The sequence below is a fragment of the Platichthys flesus genome, chromosome 5 (assembly GCF_949316205.1).
Source record: "Platichthys flesus chromosome 5, fPlaFle2.1, whole genome shotgun sequence".
Classification (NCBI taxonomy): Eukaryota; Metazoa; Chordata; class Actinopteri; order Pleuronectiformes; family Pleuronectidae; genus Platichthys; species Platichthys flesus.
In genome coordinates this window covers 9,217,943-9,237,345 of record NC_084949.1, presented here as the reverse complement: position 1 = coordinate 9,237,345, position 19,403 = coordinate 9,217,943, and the positions used below count along the sequence as shown (strand labels likewise).

At 42.0% G+C, this 19,403-nt stretch overlaps 2 protein-coding genes across 2 annotated transcripts; both read right to left on the bottom strand.

The window, feature by feature from the left end:
• Positions 1 to 5,601, bottom strand: sirt7 (sirtuin 7). The gene is made up of 10 exons (XM_062388922.1): positions 5,451 to 5,601; positions 5,215 to 5,352; positions 3,980 to 4,084; positions 3,836 to 3,906; positions 3,671 to 3,743; positions 3,482 to 3,580; positions 2,703 to 2,939; positions 2,074 to 2,154; positions 1,891 to 1,997; positions 1 to 1,759 (listed from the first exon to the last, which is right to left on the bottom strand). Exons 1-10 carry the CDS (start codon positions 5,586 to 5,588, stop codon positions 1,555 to 1,557), a joined length of 1,254 nt encoding a protein of 417 aa, XP_062244906.1. The 5' UTR covers positions 5,589 to 5,601; the 3' UTR covers positions 1 to 1,554.
• A 121-nt stretch (positions 5,602 to 5,722) lies between these two features.
• On the bottom strand, positions 5,723 to 17,131 carry cp110 (centriolar coiled-coil protein 110). Its single transcript, XM_062388501.1, has 10 exons — positions 16,722 to 17,131; positions 15,749 to 15,874; positions 13,040 to 15,596; positions 12,424 to 12,548; positions 9,776 to 9,877; positions 9,175 to 9,291; positions 8,972 to 9,073; positions 8,345 to 8,461; positions 7,577 to 7,659; positions 5,723 to 6,924 (listed from the first exon to the last, which is right to left on the bottom strand). Exons 1-10 carry the CDS (start codon positions 16,854 to 16,856, stop codon positions 6,765 to 6,767), a joined length of 3,624 nt encoding a protein of 1,207 aa, XP_062244485.1. The 5' UTR covers positions 16,857 to 17,131; the 3' UTR covers positions 5,723 to 6,764.
• Between the last annotated feature and the right edge of the window lie 2,272 nt (positions 17,132 to 19,403).

Genomic DNA, 19,403 nt, shown 5'->3' with positions numbered 1-19,403 from the left:
TTAAAATGAGGAACACTTTAATTGTCTATAACAACTTTTTTGCAAAGTAGACAAAGATCTGAGTTTTAGGAATGCTGAACATTAGCTTATCATGTCTTACCTAACATTCACAGCATCTGACACTCTGTGGTACAGGCTGAGAGGATTAATACTACTGCATCTTCCTGAGACAAATTAATAGAGATTATTTGGTGGTAAACAAGAACATATCCACACACAAACAAACATAAACAAATTTAAGTCAAAATGTAACACTAAACTTAGCATTCTGCCTACAGAGCTGTAATCAAATAAGTTAAAAATGTAAACTCTGCAAATTCTACAACCTCCTTAAATCATGGTACAGATGTGCTATGTTGACTGTAAACTTGAAGATGAGTGAAAGCAGTGTGAAGGTTGAGTCTGAGTTCAGAAAATAAACCAAAATACCTTGAAACCCCCCCCCCCCACACACACACACACACACACACACACACACACACACACACACACACACACACACACACACACACACACACACACACACACACACACACACACACACACACACACACACACACACACACACACACACACACACACACACACACACACACACACACACACACACACACACACACACACACACACACACACAAAATAAGCAAATAAGCAAGTTTGAAAAATGTCAACAATGATTGTTTAAATGTCTGCAAAAAAAAAAGTTAAAGTGGTGTCATCACAGAATCCAGAAATTAGCCTTTGGTATAATGCTGTTGTTCCACCGATGGAACACTTCATTCAGTAACTTTCATTTAAGACCCCTGAATTTTCTGGCTAGTTGCCTCTAGCTAATGCAGTCCAGCAGCATGTTGCACATACAATTTGTTGTGTTGATATATGCTCTACTAACTTTGTAAAAATACACATTAAATAGGAATTAAAGTGATATTCTACCACAAACCATTCAGGACAGGCAGGCCCAAACATGACTATGAGGTGTGCTGTATTTGTGATATAGTCAGTACTCAGTACACAGGCAGACAAACTAATAATGCTGTAGGAGTGATTTAAGAACTCAACACTACTGCGACTATCTGAAGAAAAGCTGCCACCTCTTAAGCCAAAAGGTTGTGAGACACTAAAAAAGGTAGTTCTTTTGAGTTTTTTTGAAAAACTATAGTAATAACCTTATGGTTTTGCTGTTCAAACGTACGTTAAGTCTTTACAGGCTGTGCTAACCGTGCTGGGTAAAAGGTCAGCTCTTACTTAACCTTCCTGTCGAGATCGCAGCACGACAGTAGCATAAAAAACAAAAGCGGCACTGTTTGTAACGCTTTTTAAATCCTGCAGAAAATGTAAGTTGTGTAAGTTCATGGTGCAAAGTGCGATTTTCAAATAGAAAATTTCCAATCTTATTTTTGCCTTCACACACACTTAGTGCATGTGGGAAAATGACAGAGGCATCCAAGAAAATAACAGCACCTTATAAATTCAAGTCAGAGTTGAAGGGACAGAAATCTGGGATCCATCACAGGAAGCTATCATGTATTCCAATCTATAGAGTTCACTCGGCTATGTAGCCTTTTTCTTCTTCTTCCTTCCTTTATTATAACCTCGGCCGAACCAGCCGCCTTGCAAAGCTGTGTCTTCTACTTGTCCTCCAGGGTCGGCTGAAAACTCGTGCTCACCATCAGGGGGAGCTATGACCTCACGGGTATGGCTGTCCACTTCCTCTGGCCGCAGAGGTGTTGCTAGAGTGAATATGGGGTCGTCTGCCCTGATGAGATAGAATGAGGGAGAGTGAGCTGGGAAACAAAAGGGTTGTCTAAGATGTTTAGGAGCTTTTGCAAATGTTCTGCTGTGTCTGTGAAAGTTATTTTTGGTATGATTACTCCACATGGTCTTTACCTGTTGTACACAGGCATCTGAAAGTCCAGCTCTTCCATGAGGAGGCTCATGACGTCATCACACTTGCCATTAATTTTCACTGTAGCCAGATCATCTTTCGGTGTCCACTAGAAGAAACCAACACATTATCAGCTTTGGCTTCATCTGTAACTTATTTCACCCAAAAAATCAAACCAAACATACCTGCAGGTTGACAATGTAAAGTTTGGGCCTTTTGCTGGCTGGTCTGTTCATGCACCAGAGACAAGCGTATTTCTTCAGCACCTGGATGAGCAACAGAAAGAGCACACAACATTGACGAGGATGCTACAAGACAATAAGCTCTCTCTGAGGTCTTTCTAGAGGAGAACAGATTGAAATACAAGCTATGAATTGTCGCATAGCTGGTTATGTAACATTTTTAACACTGGTATTAAATTTAGATGACAAGATTTCTTAGCATAGGCTGAAACAGAGGCTCTACTGCCTGATTAAAATAGAGCCAAGAGCTTTCCCCCCCAGAAATGTGCATGAATGCAGCCAAAAATGATTTACAGTGTCAGCAAAAGGACAGAAAGGTGAGCTTGAGTATTGGAAAGGTAAGTGTTAAATTAGTAGTCAGGTTATGGAATATGAGTGAATCTGTTTTGTCAATGCTCCATGTAACCGACTAAATGAAAGTTGTATTTAGCATCGGCCATTATTGGGAATGTTACAAAACATAGTAACAAACATCAGGACTGTCGGTCCAGACCCAACCCATTTAATCTTCAACAGATTTGACTGGAATTCATCAATTTCACAGACTCACTGTTGTTAAAAAAAAAAACTACCTTTAGACTGGAGCCTAAGCAGAGAATAACATCCGCCCTCTCTGCAGCATCTGCAGCTCCCCTCCAGTTGAGCGGTTGCTCCAGGGTCCCGCGTTCCCCGAAGTGCACTATGGTGTCCCTCAGTTCACCGGAACACTGGCTGCACCGGCGGCCTGTCCCGTGCCGGTGCAGCGATGTCCGCTCGGTCACGTCAAATAAGCGAATACACTCCCTAACGGGGGAACAGCTTGTGCACACCTGAGAAGAGAATGCGAAAAACAGCATGTCAGGATGAGTTACAGTCTATTGAAAACCGCTTGTAAAAGCCAAACGCTATCGCAGAAATGTCTCAGTAACTCCCTGTAACAGTGCTCCCTCACTTGTTCTGTCTATTCAAGCACTGATTCAAAATAGGCTTGGAGTTTGCTTCTTTCTTTATCCTAGACTTTTCTCACTCCCTACTTGTAACACAATTGAGCCATTTATGAAAATAGCGCAAATTACATGGGGGGAAAAAAAGATTTTTCAACTGAGAATGCTTTGCTTGATGCAAACCGTCATATCATTGACTGAACCTAGTAGCTGCTGCTGCTTTCTTTCTATGTGCATTCAGGCTGTGCTCTGCAGTTTTTACCTGGCATGATGGGATACAAAGCATTGGAAATGGATCAAATGAAATGTAGGCTGGAGCTGTAAGGTATTTTCCCCGTTGCCCGTAACTGTTGTATAGGAGGAGGAAGCTGACAACAGCAGTGTCTAAAAGTTAAATGTCTAAAAATACTGAGGATGTGTTTTTTTACCTCAATAAACATGTTTCCATGGAGCTCAGACAGAGCATTCCTGGGTAGGCCGCTTCGCATGTGAAGTCCATCACAGTTTTGAGACACAACATGATTTACCTTCAGAGACACACAAAAATATTTACTGTAAATACCATTTTTATTTTTACACAGCACCAACATTTTATATCCTCATTCTATCTCACATACCATCTTCTCCTTATGAAGCATCCTAATGCACATGTGCGTGAGGGTCGGCTCTGCTTTACTGAGGTCCGAGGAACTGTTGGTAAGGAGAAACAAGAAAAGAAATAATTAACTTTTAAATAAATTACGCAGCCATTATCACATCATGGCAATTACTGTGTATCTCACTTGACTGTCCGTCCCTTCTGAAGCTGTGTCCACACTCCATTAGGACCCCTGTAGTCTGGGATAGAAGCTGCCTGAAAGGAAATATGTCATCAGTCCTGTGAGCTGTATACATAGAGGTAACTGAAAATGCAGAGTTTGTCGTACCGTACTGATCCCGGCTCCAGTGTAAACCACCACGTGATGAGCTTGTTTGATTGCCACAGCCAGCTGTCTGACTTTATTTTGCAGCCCCTCGGCGTCATCATACACCTGAAGAAATGATAGGAAATGAACACGTTTTAAGTTTGGAATCATGGCATGACTTAATCACTGTCCGATTCCAGCTAAGCCTCCTGACATTGTGTTTCAAAGCAATCTATGTTTTATGTTTTGATATTTCCTGTGTATCATTGGTGAGGTAAGGTCACTCCACAACAGAGTTCCTTTTCAGGGGACCATGAATAGGTTTTTAGTTTTTTGAGGATTTCAAATCTATTGAAAATAAAGAACACAATTTGTGAGTGAATACAACTTGCTGTGACTTCAGAAATGTCTTTAGTCAAGCTATCAGCTTCTGTTTTGGATGTCAAGAGGTAGAAGAGTTCTCAATGAGTGTGACAGATGTTTTTGTTCATAGTAAATATTATCCGTGATTGTTTGAGGCCGCACAGTGGCCAGGTTGTTCTTTGTTTCCACACAATAAAAATGTTTCTCTCACAATGCAGCATTACTTTGAAGGTATAGTTCACCCAGAACTATCTACTCATCACCACGGACAATTGTATTACACCGAAGGAGTGGTCGCCCAGTTATTTCAATTGCATTGGATTTGGTTGCAATAATGTTAACCCATGAAACTCCCAGTGTTTTTGTGTTCATCCACCCCTCCATCAGTTAGTGGTGAATAGATAGAATAGAGAGAATTTTCATTTTTCATTTCATTTTTTTGTGAACTGTCCTTGTAAGTCCTTTGAGACTTACTAATTTGTGATCATAGGCTATGCAAAAGAAATGTTATTGATTGATTAATAGAAAATGATCTCCGTTTGAAGAATATTTTCAAATTAAGGCACGAGTGGCACTGTTAAACTAATTTAGAAATCACTAAAATACCACATTAAAAAGGCCAGCCCTGCACAATAAGTACTTTTATACAGAGCTTATAGTTTATACTTCTGTATTTACACAAGAATATCATTTTCATAGACTTGCTTATTAAACTGGAGACATACTCTTAATAAATTTTTTTCAGGTGTTTCACGTTTTCTACTCGTGGAGAAATCACTGAAAGAACTTGGAGTTGCTTTTGTCCTTCAGACTAAACCGCACTTGGTCCTGTCACTAACGTCCCCCTGTGCAGATCAGAGTCCAGCTCCATGGAGTCGGTCCCTGGGCCTCACCTCCTCCTGCTTCCTCTTGAGGACCCTGCTGCGGACGTGTCTCCTGCTCAGCTCCTCCGCTGTGTCTGTGTGCAGAAGCAACACGGCGGCCTCCTCCACTGAGCGCTCGGCCTCAGGTTTCTTCAGGACTCGGCCGACCTGAAGTGAACAGATCAAACCTGCTCAGGCTACACACACACAGTGATGGGCTCCAGTTGTCAGCCGACCAGCATAAACCTGCTGGTTCCTCGTCTTACCAGTCGGAAGATCTTCCTCTCGCTCTCCCGCTGCAGTATTCTAGCCTTTTCCAAAGCTTTTCTCTCAGCTCGCGAGGAGACACCGGTGTCCGCCACCTCTGCCATCACGTTCCACCTCAGCTGGGAGGAAGAAGCCATCTAATCAAAACAAAGCTGATCGAACCAACGACAGCCGGATGTCGGCTCTGAGGAGATGACACAAGCTGCAGCGCCCTCTGCTGCAGGGAGTCCGCACGTGATTTCTCAAATTTCACAAACTTCACAGCAACATAAAAAAGTTATGAAATATTTATTGTCAAGTATACAAAATAAATATGAAGTAGCATATAAAACAGCTCCAAAACCTATAACGTGTTTGTTTTGGCTGATGTGTGATGCCAATATGCTAGGACAAATATTTAAGGCAACACTTAGCTATAACACACTATTAAAGTCCTAGCATCAATCTTCACTAACATCTGGAGCTAGGTAGTAACAACTGGAGGATCAAAGATATTGTAAACATCGCACTAAGCATGTGCCAATACACCTGGAGACAGTCTCTTCTATGTGGTTGTTAACAAGGCACATATACACACACTGGATAATAAAATGTTCCTGGGCACGGCCACACATACTTAAATGCAAAATGCATATTGCAGCTCAAAGTTCACTGGAGTTGAACTCTGAGATTTTCCTCGCCACAGGAAGCGAGTGTTTTATTCGCCTCCTCACTTGCACTGATTGGCAAAATAAATAAAAAACGAATCCTGTGTTGGATAATTACATTTTTCCTGCCTGCCAACCACCCAAAATCTACCTTATAGCTCTGGGCCTCTGTCTTTCTAGAATGAAGCCATCATGAACTTTATTCATTAAACCTGTGCATTTCCTTTGTGCATCATCTATCAGGTGCAGTGCTTTAAAAGGCGTTTAAGTCTTTTTGCTAATGACACATTTGCCCCAGTAGCATCTTCAACGTGCGCACACTGAAGCTGCTAAAAGGACTGGTTAAGAGTTTCTGCTGCAGATGGAGAGGCTGCAGTGATATTTCATCCCCACCTCAGAGCACCCAATCGATGTGAAATTACTCTGAGTGCAACTCTAGTCAGTATAAGATCATATACGCTGGTGGAGAAGGGTAAAAAAAACATACTCTCTGGCACTTTAGATATGAAATACAAAAATACATTGATCAGCAACAGGCATCGCTTTGTGTTAAATTTGGGATTTGGGATTTGGGGTTTGGAAACTCTCAGAAGATTCGTTCTACAATATTCATGTGATCACTAGAGGCCTTATTAGGAGTCTTCACTGGGGCCAATTAGGACAGTGTCATCGGGGTCTAGCAGAGAGAGCGCTCTTGGGGACCCGCAGAGGATTTGCTCTGAACTGTCCTCGCTTGGCTTTTTGCGGCTGCTCGGCAGAGATTCCAGTCTTGTGTCCAGGCTTCTTCACAACGTTCCTGTGCCTCTCCGCTCCCTTCTTCTGGAACCTGGACGGAAGAGAAAGCAGGTTTGAACCACTGAAAAAGGCTCTGTCCACGATAAAAATAATACTATTTTTTACCTTATGGTTAAAGATTTTCAGTTAACTAACAATTTAAGAAGATTGCTGCTATTCTAGCTCGCTAAGACATTGTAGTATGTAAAAATGTCTTTTGCACAAAAAAAATATATGTGTAAGGTCCACGAAATTATATGCAAATGTTAATGCTAAAAACAGAACTTGCCAGTGGCAGTACAGTGCACTTGCTGGTATGGAGCAGCACAGAAGGGAGAAGCAAATAGGAGTTTTGTCTGGGTAAAACTATTATGATTCAGAGACTTGGTGTTGGATCAGTAAATAGATGAGCATGCTAAACGTTACATTTTCAGCGGTGTCGGCAGTATTTCTGATGATGGTCTCGGAACATCTGTATTTGTAATGACGATATCTGAGCACATGTTTATACTAACAGCTTTTACTAAAGTGCAGCAACCCACATTGGGACTTCGGAGTTGAGCTTCGAGTTATCTGATGAGCTGAGATTCCTTCATCTTACATTGTGAGTGTACTGGTAATAACTGTGTCTATATGTGTCCTTTCAAAGGTTTGCAGGAAAAGAGAAACACTGAAGAAACCTGAAACAGAACAGGATGACTCACATCACTCCTCTCTTCCTCTCCAGTGCTTTTTGTGTAGCGGCTGACAGAAAACTCAGCTGTCTGGGTTGGACTGTGTCTTCACTCTAAACAAGCACATAAACACAATCATACACATCCATGTAGAGAACAGATTTGTCTTTGCACTCCCACATGGTATAATATCATAACACTCACAACATTTGTGATCTGTATTAATAGGCAGGAAACAGCACACAATCGATAACGGAGTCCTCTCTTACTACTTTAAGAAATTAGATTATCAACATAAACACTTTGCTAGGAAAAATAAAACAATGCTCTCATTATCCACCTGAATAATCATGAAGCAGCGTTAATGCTGGAGCCCCAAAGGTCTGGACAGTACTAAAAACATAATGGTTTTTTGAACAGCTGTAATTAAATACTGATATTTCTGTGTAGTGTTTAGTTTTAGCGCAGTGGTGCATAATCACAAGGTTGTGTGCCATGTGAAAGTAAGTCAGCCATAACTTTTCCACTGCAACCACTTTCTAAGTTATAATTTATGAGGGTCTTTTTGGTCATTATTTGTAATTTATCACGGTCAACCACTCCTCCAATGTGTATAATTTTATTCAGCCAGTCCACCCGTCATCTACACCACATATCCTATGAGGATTGCGGGGGAGGCAGGTGTCAACCTCAGCTGACATTGGGCAAGAGGCCGGGTACACCCTGAACATGTCACCATCAAACAACCGTTCACTCTCACACCAATGGACTCTTTTCCAGATGTTCTGAGGAGTTTACCTGTCGTCTAAGCTCTCTCTCTCTGGTCAGGCCTCTGTCCAAGCTGATGTACTGCATCCTCTCTCCGGCTGACAGGACGAAGAATATGTCGTGGATCCCATAAAGTGCAGCGCGCAGCTGAAGAAGCAAATAATTACAGACTCAATCCGCATAATCATACACCTGAATTTGATACCTGAACATAACGTGCGTCTTGTGTGTTGGTCAATTTCACACCGAGCATTATCATGCACCACTGCATTTGTTTTGAGTGGCCACTTGTGATCAGATCTCATTTCCCTGCTCTCAGAAAAAAAAGTATAAAATAGGTTTGGTTAATTATAAAAGCTGAGTAGATGTTCCTTCACATTGGCTCAGGATACTTCTCCATTTAGTCTGCTTAAAGAACGTGGACACAAGTGTCACAGACCGAAAGTGTCTGAGTGATCAGATCCTAATGCATCCTCAGTGTGTGTTCACTAGAGCTGCTCACATGTGGTCGGATCAACTCAGGTGGATGATAATGCAGGTATGAACAGGGTCACAGTTGTGATTACTCTCAATGAAGGGAGTGATTGCCCTGCTGTCAGTGTAGAAGAGAATTTAAGTGAGGTTAACATATTTTTAAAACCCTGTTTGACTTCCTACCTGCAGAGAAACTCTCTCCTGCAGTAAAAGGTCCTGTCTGCGAAACGATTCTCCTCTGTTGGGGTTCTGCAGCTGGAAGGCAAGCAGGAACTGCCGCGTGTCCTGGACAACCACACACACAAACCACAGTATTTGTTTATTTTATGATAGTAACACAATAACAGTGTTGCTGGTGACAGACATTACACTGCCCTCCCACTTACCCTGATGGTGCGCACCAGCTGTGCCACTTTCTCCGTCCTCAGCAGTCTGCGCGTCAGATAACCTTTCACAGCCGCTGACAGCAGATGGCGGTAGTGCTCTGACTGTGAGCTGGAAGGCTGCGCAAGAGGATGAGCGGGTGATGAGAGGGGTTTAATAATGAGGACCAGTGGGGAAGACAGAGGAGAATGCTAATTCCACCAATGACAACCAATTAATTTCCCATGAAGATTCTCAAGGTCTTTTGGTTGGCATCTGTTTAGTGCATCAATTCACATCTCATCATTATAATAGGGAATAATAAGAGGAATGATAAGCAGCCGATGTGCTGTCACTCACTTGTTGACTCTTGAGCTGTTGCATTAAAGCAACACGTTTGTTGAACAAATGTCGTCTAACGACTGTACTGAGGTAGATATCAGAGCAATTACAAATGACAGAGGTTACTGATGAGTAATAAGACATCGGGGGAGGGTGGGGGGGTTATCTGTTTCACCTGAGTGTGACGGCTAACTGGGGATGAATAAAAATCATGTGGTTACAGGGATAAGCAGGACAAGCTTTCGCATCACTGATACTCTTGAACAAATGCGATAGTAATACCTGAGAGAGGGTAGAAAAGGTCAGCGTGTCCCCGAGACGTGAGGCTGACATGGAGCAGGGTAAGGACACGCTCTGGAGGAGATGGTAACGCGCAGCTAATGCCTGAAAGAGAGACAGACAGACAAGGAGAGAGAGACAGGGACGGAAGGATGGAGGGAGGGAATAAGAGGTGAAATGCATTAGTGCGCGCAGGCATGCATGTGTGCATTTGGGAGCCGACAAGGTTGGAAGATATTGAATTGGAAAGACAGCAAATGAAGCAGGAGGAAGAAATTAATTGAGGGTGGAGAGAGAGAGACAGAGGGGGAGAGATGGGTCACAGAGGCAGGAGGGATGAAATGAGAGAGGGAGCAGAGGAGGAGGAGGAGAGGGTTGTTGGGGATGATGAGACAGGAGAGATGGAGGAAAATTAATACAGCCAGAGAGTAAAAATGATGTTGGAGGAGGTACGAGACAAAACAAAAAGAGGGATGAGAGGGGAGAGAAAAAAGAAAAGGATAAGGGACCATTAGTGGTGGCACTCGGCGGGGCGATCTGGCACTTAACCACAGACACTCATGAATTAAACAAATTATCCATTCCTTTTCTGTGTCAAATCCCTCGCTCCCCTCCTCCCTCTACCAGAGTCCAGCCGGCTTGCACTCTCATCACATCAAGTGATGGAAGGATAGGGGGGAGTCAAATAGAGCCTCTTTATTAAACAGCTTATGTTAATTATATTGTTGTTAAGGATACATAAATTAAACAGAGACTGTGATTAATAGGGCAAGGACACCGGCCAAGAACAAATACAGACACAAGCGGAAGAAGCAGGAACTGGTTGCCAGAGAACAGCAGGCGTCCTTGAAGTGCGCACACGCACACACAAACGCTCACACACAGACAGAGAGAGAAACAGACTACAACGCCAGCTCGCCTCTTAAGGGATGTAATGAAACATTTATAGTAGAAGTCCTGTGTGTTTTTCTGGGGAGAGTCTAAGGGTCTCTAATAATGAGGAGATGTCTGTAGTCTGCCCACGACCAAGCTTTCCAAAAGCACTCTAACAGGTAAAACAACAACATGTGTGTGTGTATATATATATATATATATATATATGTGTGTGTGTGTGTGTGAGTTCACATGTGGAACAGTGCCAGAGCCTTTCAAATGTCAGCCTCTAGTTTCTAAAGAACGGGTCAATGTTGCATCACAGCTGAGTGACTTGGTCAGAGTCTCTCAGTCTATTCTCCTTTTAAAAAACGATGGATACACTGGGCCAGACATTAATTCATAATTTCTCTGAGGTGACTTTGTAGGGAGTCTCCGGTAGAGTGATTTATGGGAGCTGTACAGGAACTACATAGTGCATCACGTACAGCAGCAATATCTGATGCAATCAAATGCAAGAGGCGGACCAATGAGACGTAGGAAATATCAATGGTTTTGAAACATATTTAGAGACTAAAGCTTTTTAGAAATTCTTGGTAGTTTAGGTGTTTCAGTAATTTTTCTGCATTTCTTTTTAAATTAACGCAAAATAACAACAAAACTTTTCATTTATATTTATATGTTGAAGTTAACCTGTATAAACAGTTTATAAATTCATACTTTCAATTTAAAAAAGGATCAATTAATTCCTAATACAGATGAAAATTGCATTTTTTAGCAAATAGTATTCGGGCGGAAACTGTTTTGGCGACTCATTTGAGCTTTTTAAGGATCAAGTAAATGACCATGAATGTATATGTCATAGTATGGCTTACTGATGTGCTTTTAATCGTTCTTAGAAAAAATTGAAGTTTTAGCAAAGGCTTCATTAAATAATCTGAATATTTTTTTTGTATTTTGTATGAAAAGGTTAAAATTGCCATTTTTGTTTATTTCTGCTAATTAACCCATAATGAAAAAGTAAAAATACATTTGCAGAATTTGAGGTCTGTTAAATTTGGCAAATAAACGTGTTTTAATCTCTCTAATATTCAGAGTAAAAATACCCTTTTTCTTTTTGCAATAATCCTTGTAACAAAAGATGTTGGTCATATTCCAATGTTCTCCAATGTACAGGATTTGTTTGCAAAAAGCCTTCACACGTTCCGATCACAGTTGTACTCTCACTTAAAGCTCAAAACCTACAGTATGCTTGGTTTTGATTAGTTTCATATTGGGCTGAGCAATATGACCTCTAATCAATATCACGATTATTTTAAACTTTTACCTTGATTGCAATTAATGAATTTTCAGTTTATAACACCCCCGCCCACGGGGCGTCTCACTCTGCGCATTACTCAGAGACGGTCAACAAGCGACTCTGCTCCTCTGCTAAGAGAATCAAACAAACACAAAGTAAACTTCAGTACTAAACCGGTTCTAATAACTTCTGATTAGTTTTAGGGTTTGTTGATAACGTGTAAAGTGAGAGCAGGTCAGCAGGGGAGTGAGGAGGGAGGATATGCGGCAGATTGATGCAGCAAGGGAATGTAGCGGAAACCTGAAAGCTTGTGAATGCACATATAGGGTTAAGTATTAACCGAATTAACTGACATGGGCAAAATTAGGTCAGTTAGATGTTATAAATGTTGGTTTCAATACATTAATCGGTTAATGCTCAGCCCTCGTTTCCTATCCGTCATCTTAATAACCTCAACGTCTCCATTTTGCTGCCCCACCTGTAGTAGTTGTTGCTGTTGTCGCCGGTGTTCATGTTGCAGGGCTCGGATCTGAGCAGCATGGACCTGTTTCAACTGCTCGTGCTTCTTTTGACTTCCATGGCCATTGCACCACAGCACGGCAGCTAAAACCAGGAAGTACACAAATATATTGTCAGATATCAGGAAAGGACAAAATCCAGATAAATACTGCTGGGTGTAGCCAGGTGTTGTGGAGGGCGTGGTTGCAATCCTGAATATGTGGTTAAAAAATGTCTGATCTGTTATTTTTTCTATATTTGTTCATGTTTTCCTATATGGTATAAATTAAAAGCAAACACTTTGCAAAAAATGAACTAAATAAGAATTAGAAACTAATCAGTCTTTGCACAGTTATCCTGACCCATCAAAAATGGATGTGCTTGGTCTTTATGCAGAAAAGATTTAATTCAGTAAAAACACAACATGCATTATCTCAAAAAAGATCTTTCACAGGATAAAAACCTCAGCCTGAACCAGAGCCGGGGTGGACAGCCATAATAAGTTGAAGACGTTTTTTTAAAGTCTGGTTTTTGTGTCATGTTTGTTCCACTTATTCAATATTACACTGCTGATACTACACAATATTGAAACTCACATGGTGACGCTCCACTCCCTCTGGGAGTACTGGACCTGGGTCGGACCACACTTTCTCCTCCTCCGTTGGTATCTGGACTCCTTCCCTGGGTCTCTTCTGCTGTTTGCATGAGCAGTTTGCGTTTGACCTTGGCTAACCTTCCCTGACCTTCAGCCCCGCACTCTGGGGTCATGTGTTTTCCTTCAGCGAGACCACTTTTTGAGCCCGAGTCGGATCCTGACCCGTCGAGGAGCCACAGATCAGATGGCGTGTCCACATCATATGACTGGTTGAGGGACGGCGACTGAGAAGAGTTAAGCCCTTCCACCGCCATTTCATTCCTTCTCTCCACTGGTTGGTTACTGGTATCCAAAAGCACTGAGGCGTTACAAGGAACCAGGATTTGTGATGGAATGTTTCTGAAGTAATCGGAAATATTCATCCGCTGTGCAGCAGACAGGACACCCTGCTGCATTTGACTGCTGCCATGCAATCCATAAGTCACTGTGAGTTTTTCTTCATCCGTTCTTTTTTCCTTTACTCTCTCTGTTACTAAGCTTTTAACAAGCCTGATATCTCTTGAATTAACTGATTCATCTCCTTCTCCCAGCACGGTGACAGAGAAATCATCTGCGTCACTGAAAATTGGTTCAGATCCTGTATCTTCCTTACTGTTCTTGTTATTGTTTATTGATTGTCTATTTGGTAGATCCCTGTATTCTGAATCGCTGCTATCAAAATCAGCACCCCCCAGATTGTCCTCAAAAGCGTCCCAATCATTTTGACACAGCTGCGCATCTTGGTCATTTCTACTTTGCTCAGAATATTCGACACCTTTAAAACTGAACTCACTTTCCGTGGCGCTCTCAGTCTGGCTGTGATTCTCCAGGTTTTCTTTCACTGTGGACTCCAGATCTGAGATCAGTACTTTCAGACTGGACAGGTTTGACTCAAGCTGGTCTATGTGCTCTGAGCTGTTGACGTAAGCCCCTGGAACCATCAGATTCACAGTGGTGGGAACTGCTGTGTGTCTGTTTTGATGTCCCAGGTTTCTCTCAAGCTCATCACTTTGGTCTTCATGCAAGAAAGTATTTGCCACAACTTTCAACTCTGCCCCATCAACAGGTTCTCCATTTTTGATAGTTACTCTGTATTTGGAAGGAACGGGACTCGTAGAGAAATGAGGGGCTGGGATTGTGTACCTTTTCCTTACTCTTTGAAAAATATATCCGGGTAAGAGGTTACTCTGCTCAGTGGGCAAGTAAAAGGCTTCCTGGACTGGGGAGACTTTTGTCGCCACAGGTTGTTGCTTGATGACAGCGCTGATTTGCTCAGGTCCTTTTAAGACCTCTTGTGTATTGTTTAGCTTATTATTTTTGAAAGTTATTTCTTCCTCCTCAACTTTAGTAATTTCCTTAGTATAACTATCTCCTCCGCTTTCAGATATGACATCAGTTATTTCCCCAGTGAAGTCACTCTCAATCATTCTTGTCTTCTTCTCCTCTGGAGTCAAAGTCACCTTACAGGTGGACTCCTCATTCTCCTTATCTGAGAGGCTCTGCTCCTCTGGCCTTGTTTTTGGCTCTTGATCCCTCTTCTGAACTTGAGTGTTTTTGGCTTGGTTCCTAAGCATCCGCTGGTGCCGACGATACTCCTGAGATTTCTTCAACAAGGCCTGGAGGCTTGTATGATATGGCTTCTCAGATGGTTTTGCTTCATCTACACTACTGTCTGCTGGTTCATGCTCGGTATGTGGTTGTGCTACTGGATTGCAATGAGTGCTTAATGTGTCAGATAATTCTGGATTATGTTCTAATAAAGCAACTAGGTCCTCAGCTCTGTCCAAAAAGTGATCTCTGTCAGGGTCATGTTTTCCAGTCGACTGAACGTCATCGCCACTCACTGTGCTCTCCAGAAGACTGCTTTCAGATGTGTCAGCTGTTAAACTGTCACATGTGACTGAATCATCCTGGAATGAGTTGCAACAAATGTCTTGTTCTGCATTGAACGTGTTACAAAGGGATATCTCCAGTCCACTCCTCTCTAGTTCTTCTCCATCTATGGGAGGGTGGCTAATAATTTCTGGCATCTTGGTGATTGTGTTTGAGGTGCTTTGAAGGAAAAAGCCATCCATACTGTAGGCTCCCTCTGAGGACCTGAAGCCACGGATCCCGCTCCCTTCATCAATCACTCCAGACACAAAGCCAGTGTTTTCGACATTTTCATGGGTCACGTAACCTGAGGATACCGACTCGTGAATCGCACCATTAGGAGAACTTTGCTGTGGTCCCTGTTGGCTGTCATGTTGGTCAGCAAGGCAACTTTCATTGTCACTTCCCTGAGGTGTCACGTGGGAAATGAGAAAGGCACTAGACACTGTTGATGCCAACTGAGGAGGAGAAAGTCCATCCTCTCTTTTCCTTACAGCGGGTGGCGAGAGTGACAGAGTGTCCTTTGTTGTTTCATTGAAAAAATGACACTGTGACGCTGATCCACCACTGGTGTTCTGGGAATACGAAGATTTGATGTTAATCTCCGACTCCTGAAGCAACTCCTCCATTGTTGGTGTCGTCCTCAGCTGCAATTAAAGAGAGAAATAAAAGAAAATAACAAAAGAGGATTATTCTACTCATTCAAACTAACTGCAGATATGTGACAACACAACATATAGAATATAAGCACATTTCAGGATTGCAAAGGGGACAGCTGAGGAGCCATGACAGCAGTTACCTGAACACTGTGTAGAATAGTTTGCACGTAGGCCATTCTTGGATCAGCCTTCAACTTCCTGTGGGCAGAAGCTTTCTGTGCTGCCTCTCTGTGTCTCTGCATCTCCGCTCTCTGCTCTCCTGAGAGCTGTAATCATCAGGAAGAAGACATGGGAGGTTGTGAATATTACAGACACCAGCTGCAACTAAGGATTACTTTCAGGATCAGAGTTATTGTTTGGTCGATAAAACTATCAGTTAAACCGTGTGTATCTCTGCACATTATGTTTTATCACGCATGACTGATGTCGTACTCATCATTGTTCTCTATATCGGCTTAATGGACATCCTTACAGTCAAGAAGTCATTGCATGTTATCCATCTACAAAGCCCTACTGTTGAAACGTACTAACCTAGCTTCTGAGCACACAATCCTGTACCTAAATCACCTTATATATCCCCTCAATCACATTCATGTTGCCAGAACTGGGGTCAGGTTATTATGGACCGTTCAAATGTAATGAGCTGTAGTCTGACCTATAACTCCAATCTTACATTTCCCTAAGGGGGTTTTAAATCCTAGTTATGTCTTTCAGGAATCTTGAAATGGATTTAAGTAAGTCCTGGTTGTGTTGACTGTATTTGCTGATTGTGAATGTCTCTTATAACAGAGATTAAATGAGACTGCCTGATAAACTTAAAACTAAATGCCCAGAAATTGTGATAATGCACATAACAAATCCCAAGAGACCTGGATGATTTAATCAAATGGATTATTTTGTCCAACCAATCCAAACATGTTCAATTTACAATTCATGAACACTGCTGACCTGACATCAGGCGAGCCACAGTGACGTGGGACACAGCTCGTATCAACGTTACACAACGGCAGGGCATGATCAGTGATGGCACACCGTTACAGTTTTACTTCGTCTTGATATTTAAGTACAAAACCCTCAGTCGTGATGTGTATATTCAAGGATCAGAGCTCATACCAGAGGAGGAAGGATGGGTCGTCCATGGACACGGATGAGAGATGATGCAGGTGAAGGCGCCTCCTCCTCCTCACTTCTCCTCAGGAGGGAGAAACGACGCTGCACGAACTTGTCGTAGTCCTCCATGATGTTCATCGGGATACAGTGGTAGTCACGTCAGGTTCACGTTATTGTGTTGTCTTCGCTAACGTTAGCTGCCGAGATGTAACAACAGCTAGCTAACCCACATAACTAAAGCTGGTGAGCGTTTAACCCCGAAACAGGTCACGTCAAAACATACTAAAAGCGTAAGAGAACAAAAGGAAACGTACGTACAGCCGCCCGAGCGTATTATTTTAGTTGTAAAGCAGCAGGAGACAGACAGGCATGCTAACAAACAGCGGTGCGGAATTATTCGGTAAGAGCTCAAATCGTGGCAGCGGTAGCTCGTACAGGCACTTCCGGTGTCAACAGAAACTGCCACTGGTATGAAAAGGCAGCTGTCTGTGATGCCACACTGTTTGACATCTACCACTGTTCCCACTGAGCCGGGGGCTGCAATGAACTGCTTCAGCTCCTTTTCCCGGCACGATGACAGGAAAATTGCATTACATTACATTATAACCCTTCATTTGACAGACACTTTTATCCAAAGCGACTTACAACTAGTGCATTGAATTAGTGCACCCCATTAAGGGATTCGGTATCCTGCCCAAGGACACTTCTTCATGCAGGTGGGGAAGACTGAGGATCGAACCGCAGACCTTCTGGTTGGAATGACCACTCTAGCCCTCAGCCACAGCCCCCACAAAAAAAAAAAACTCTGCTTTGGTTGGTTCAGGTCCTGTATCATCCTTACTGGTATTGTTATTGTCATTGATTGTCTTCTTGGTAGATCCCTGTATCTCCAGATCTGAGATCAGTACTTTCAGACTGGACAGGTTTGACTCAAGCTGGTCTATGTGCTCTGAGCTGTTGATGAAAGCACCTGTTACATCACTTTGGATTTCATGGAATAAAGTATTGACCACGATTTTCCCCTTTCCCCTTCTCCATCTAGACAAAGAGTTCTTTTGATGATAAACATTCAAAATGTGTAAATAATAGCCAATTCTTTATGTTTGAGTAATTTGTGCAAATGCAGATCATAATAACTAAATTAAAGCATTTAATTATAGCATTGTCTATTGTAATGACATATTGTGTCAGTGAAGGTAAATGTTCATAATTTAACCTTAAAAAGTGCGACAGAGCTGCCATAATGGACACTAACTTCAGGTTTTACATGTGGCAAGGATAGCAAAGGCTTTGTAGTAAGGACTGGGCGAAAAGGACTTTAATATTACAAAATCATTGAAGTTTACAAGGCACGAACATTAATTGGCTAATAATACATAATAACACCTTCTCTCAATCATCATTTCAGACAGGAGAAAAGTTTGGAAAAATTTGAGTATTTCATGTATCTCATTGAAAAGAAGGCAGGGTTCCAGTTTCAGTCATTGACATCACTGTTCTCGTCACACATGGCAGCTGTGTGATGTCAAGTTTCAGTTCAATGACACAAATCACAGGCAAAGCATTGACTGCATTTAGGCAGAATCTGTACTAATGTGACAAAGACATCAGCCATATGAATGAGCGTGTTTCACAATTATTCTTCGTGTTCAAAACAGTAACAGGCTGTTATCATCATAAACTGCGTATAAATCTCAGGGAATACGTCACAGACAGCGGTAGTTGCCCTCAGAACGGGGGCGGCAGCAGTGGCAACTGTCCCCAAACCACTGTGGTCTTTACAACTGCCAACGGAAGTGCCTCTTGGAGCTGCCGCTGCCACGATTTGAGCTTCTGTGTCTCGGTGGATGAGTGTTTACATTTTTACCCGCGTCTTCTCCCGGGGCAACTGACAAGAGACAGTTGGACCCGCTGTCACAAAACCCGGAGTGGATTGACAGCAGTTACACTCATGTGAACAGCGAATATAAACATTTCAGACCGAAAACACAACTTTAAGTCAAATTTAGTAAATCACATTGAGCAAAGACACAAGAAGGCTCTTTTTTTGTAAACAATGTTAGAGCAAAGCTTTTATCAATATGGGATCAATTTTGACTTTGCTCCGGGTTTTTGTGTTATCCGGACCGGATTGAAATAAAGTGAGCTCAGGATAACTTGACAATGCCCCCTACAGGCCTGGCGGGCTAAACAAGGGCATGAACAATACTGGAAAGACATTTATATATTTATTTGAGATATTTGGTGGTTGACGTATCATAACATATTATAGCCTTTGTTCAGTTTGAATCAAATCCTGGACTTCGAGTTTGCAACAAAACACTTGTAGTTAAGGCTTTAGTTTAATGCCAATATACTATATATCTATATTTATATAGATTTATATATTCAATAGTATGTTCAATAAGAGGACTGCACAGCAATAGACCAATAGACAGGACATATGTTGAGCTGTCACAGCAGGAAAGGTCCAGTTGAAACCAATAACAAAGATGATAACTCATTATAACTCAAATATCTGTGAGGTTTCATACTTCTGAATTGTGACACAAATACACAAATATTCATAGTTCTACCATGTATGCATCAAAATATGTAAAATACGTTTTCAAATATTCAATCAATCCAATATTGTTTATCTTTTTGTTGTTGTTAGTAAATGTTTTTTATTTTTTTAATTTAATG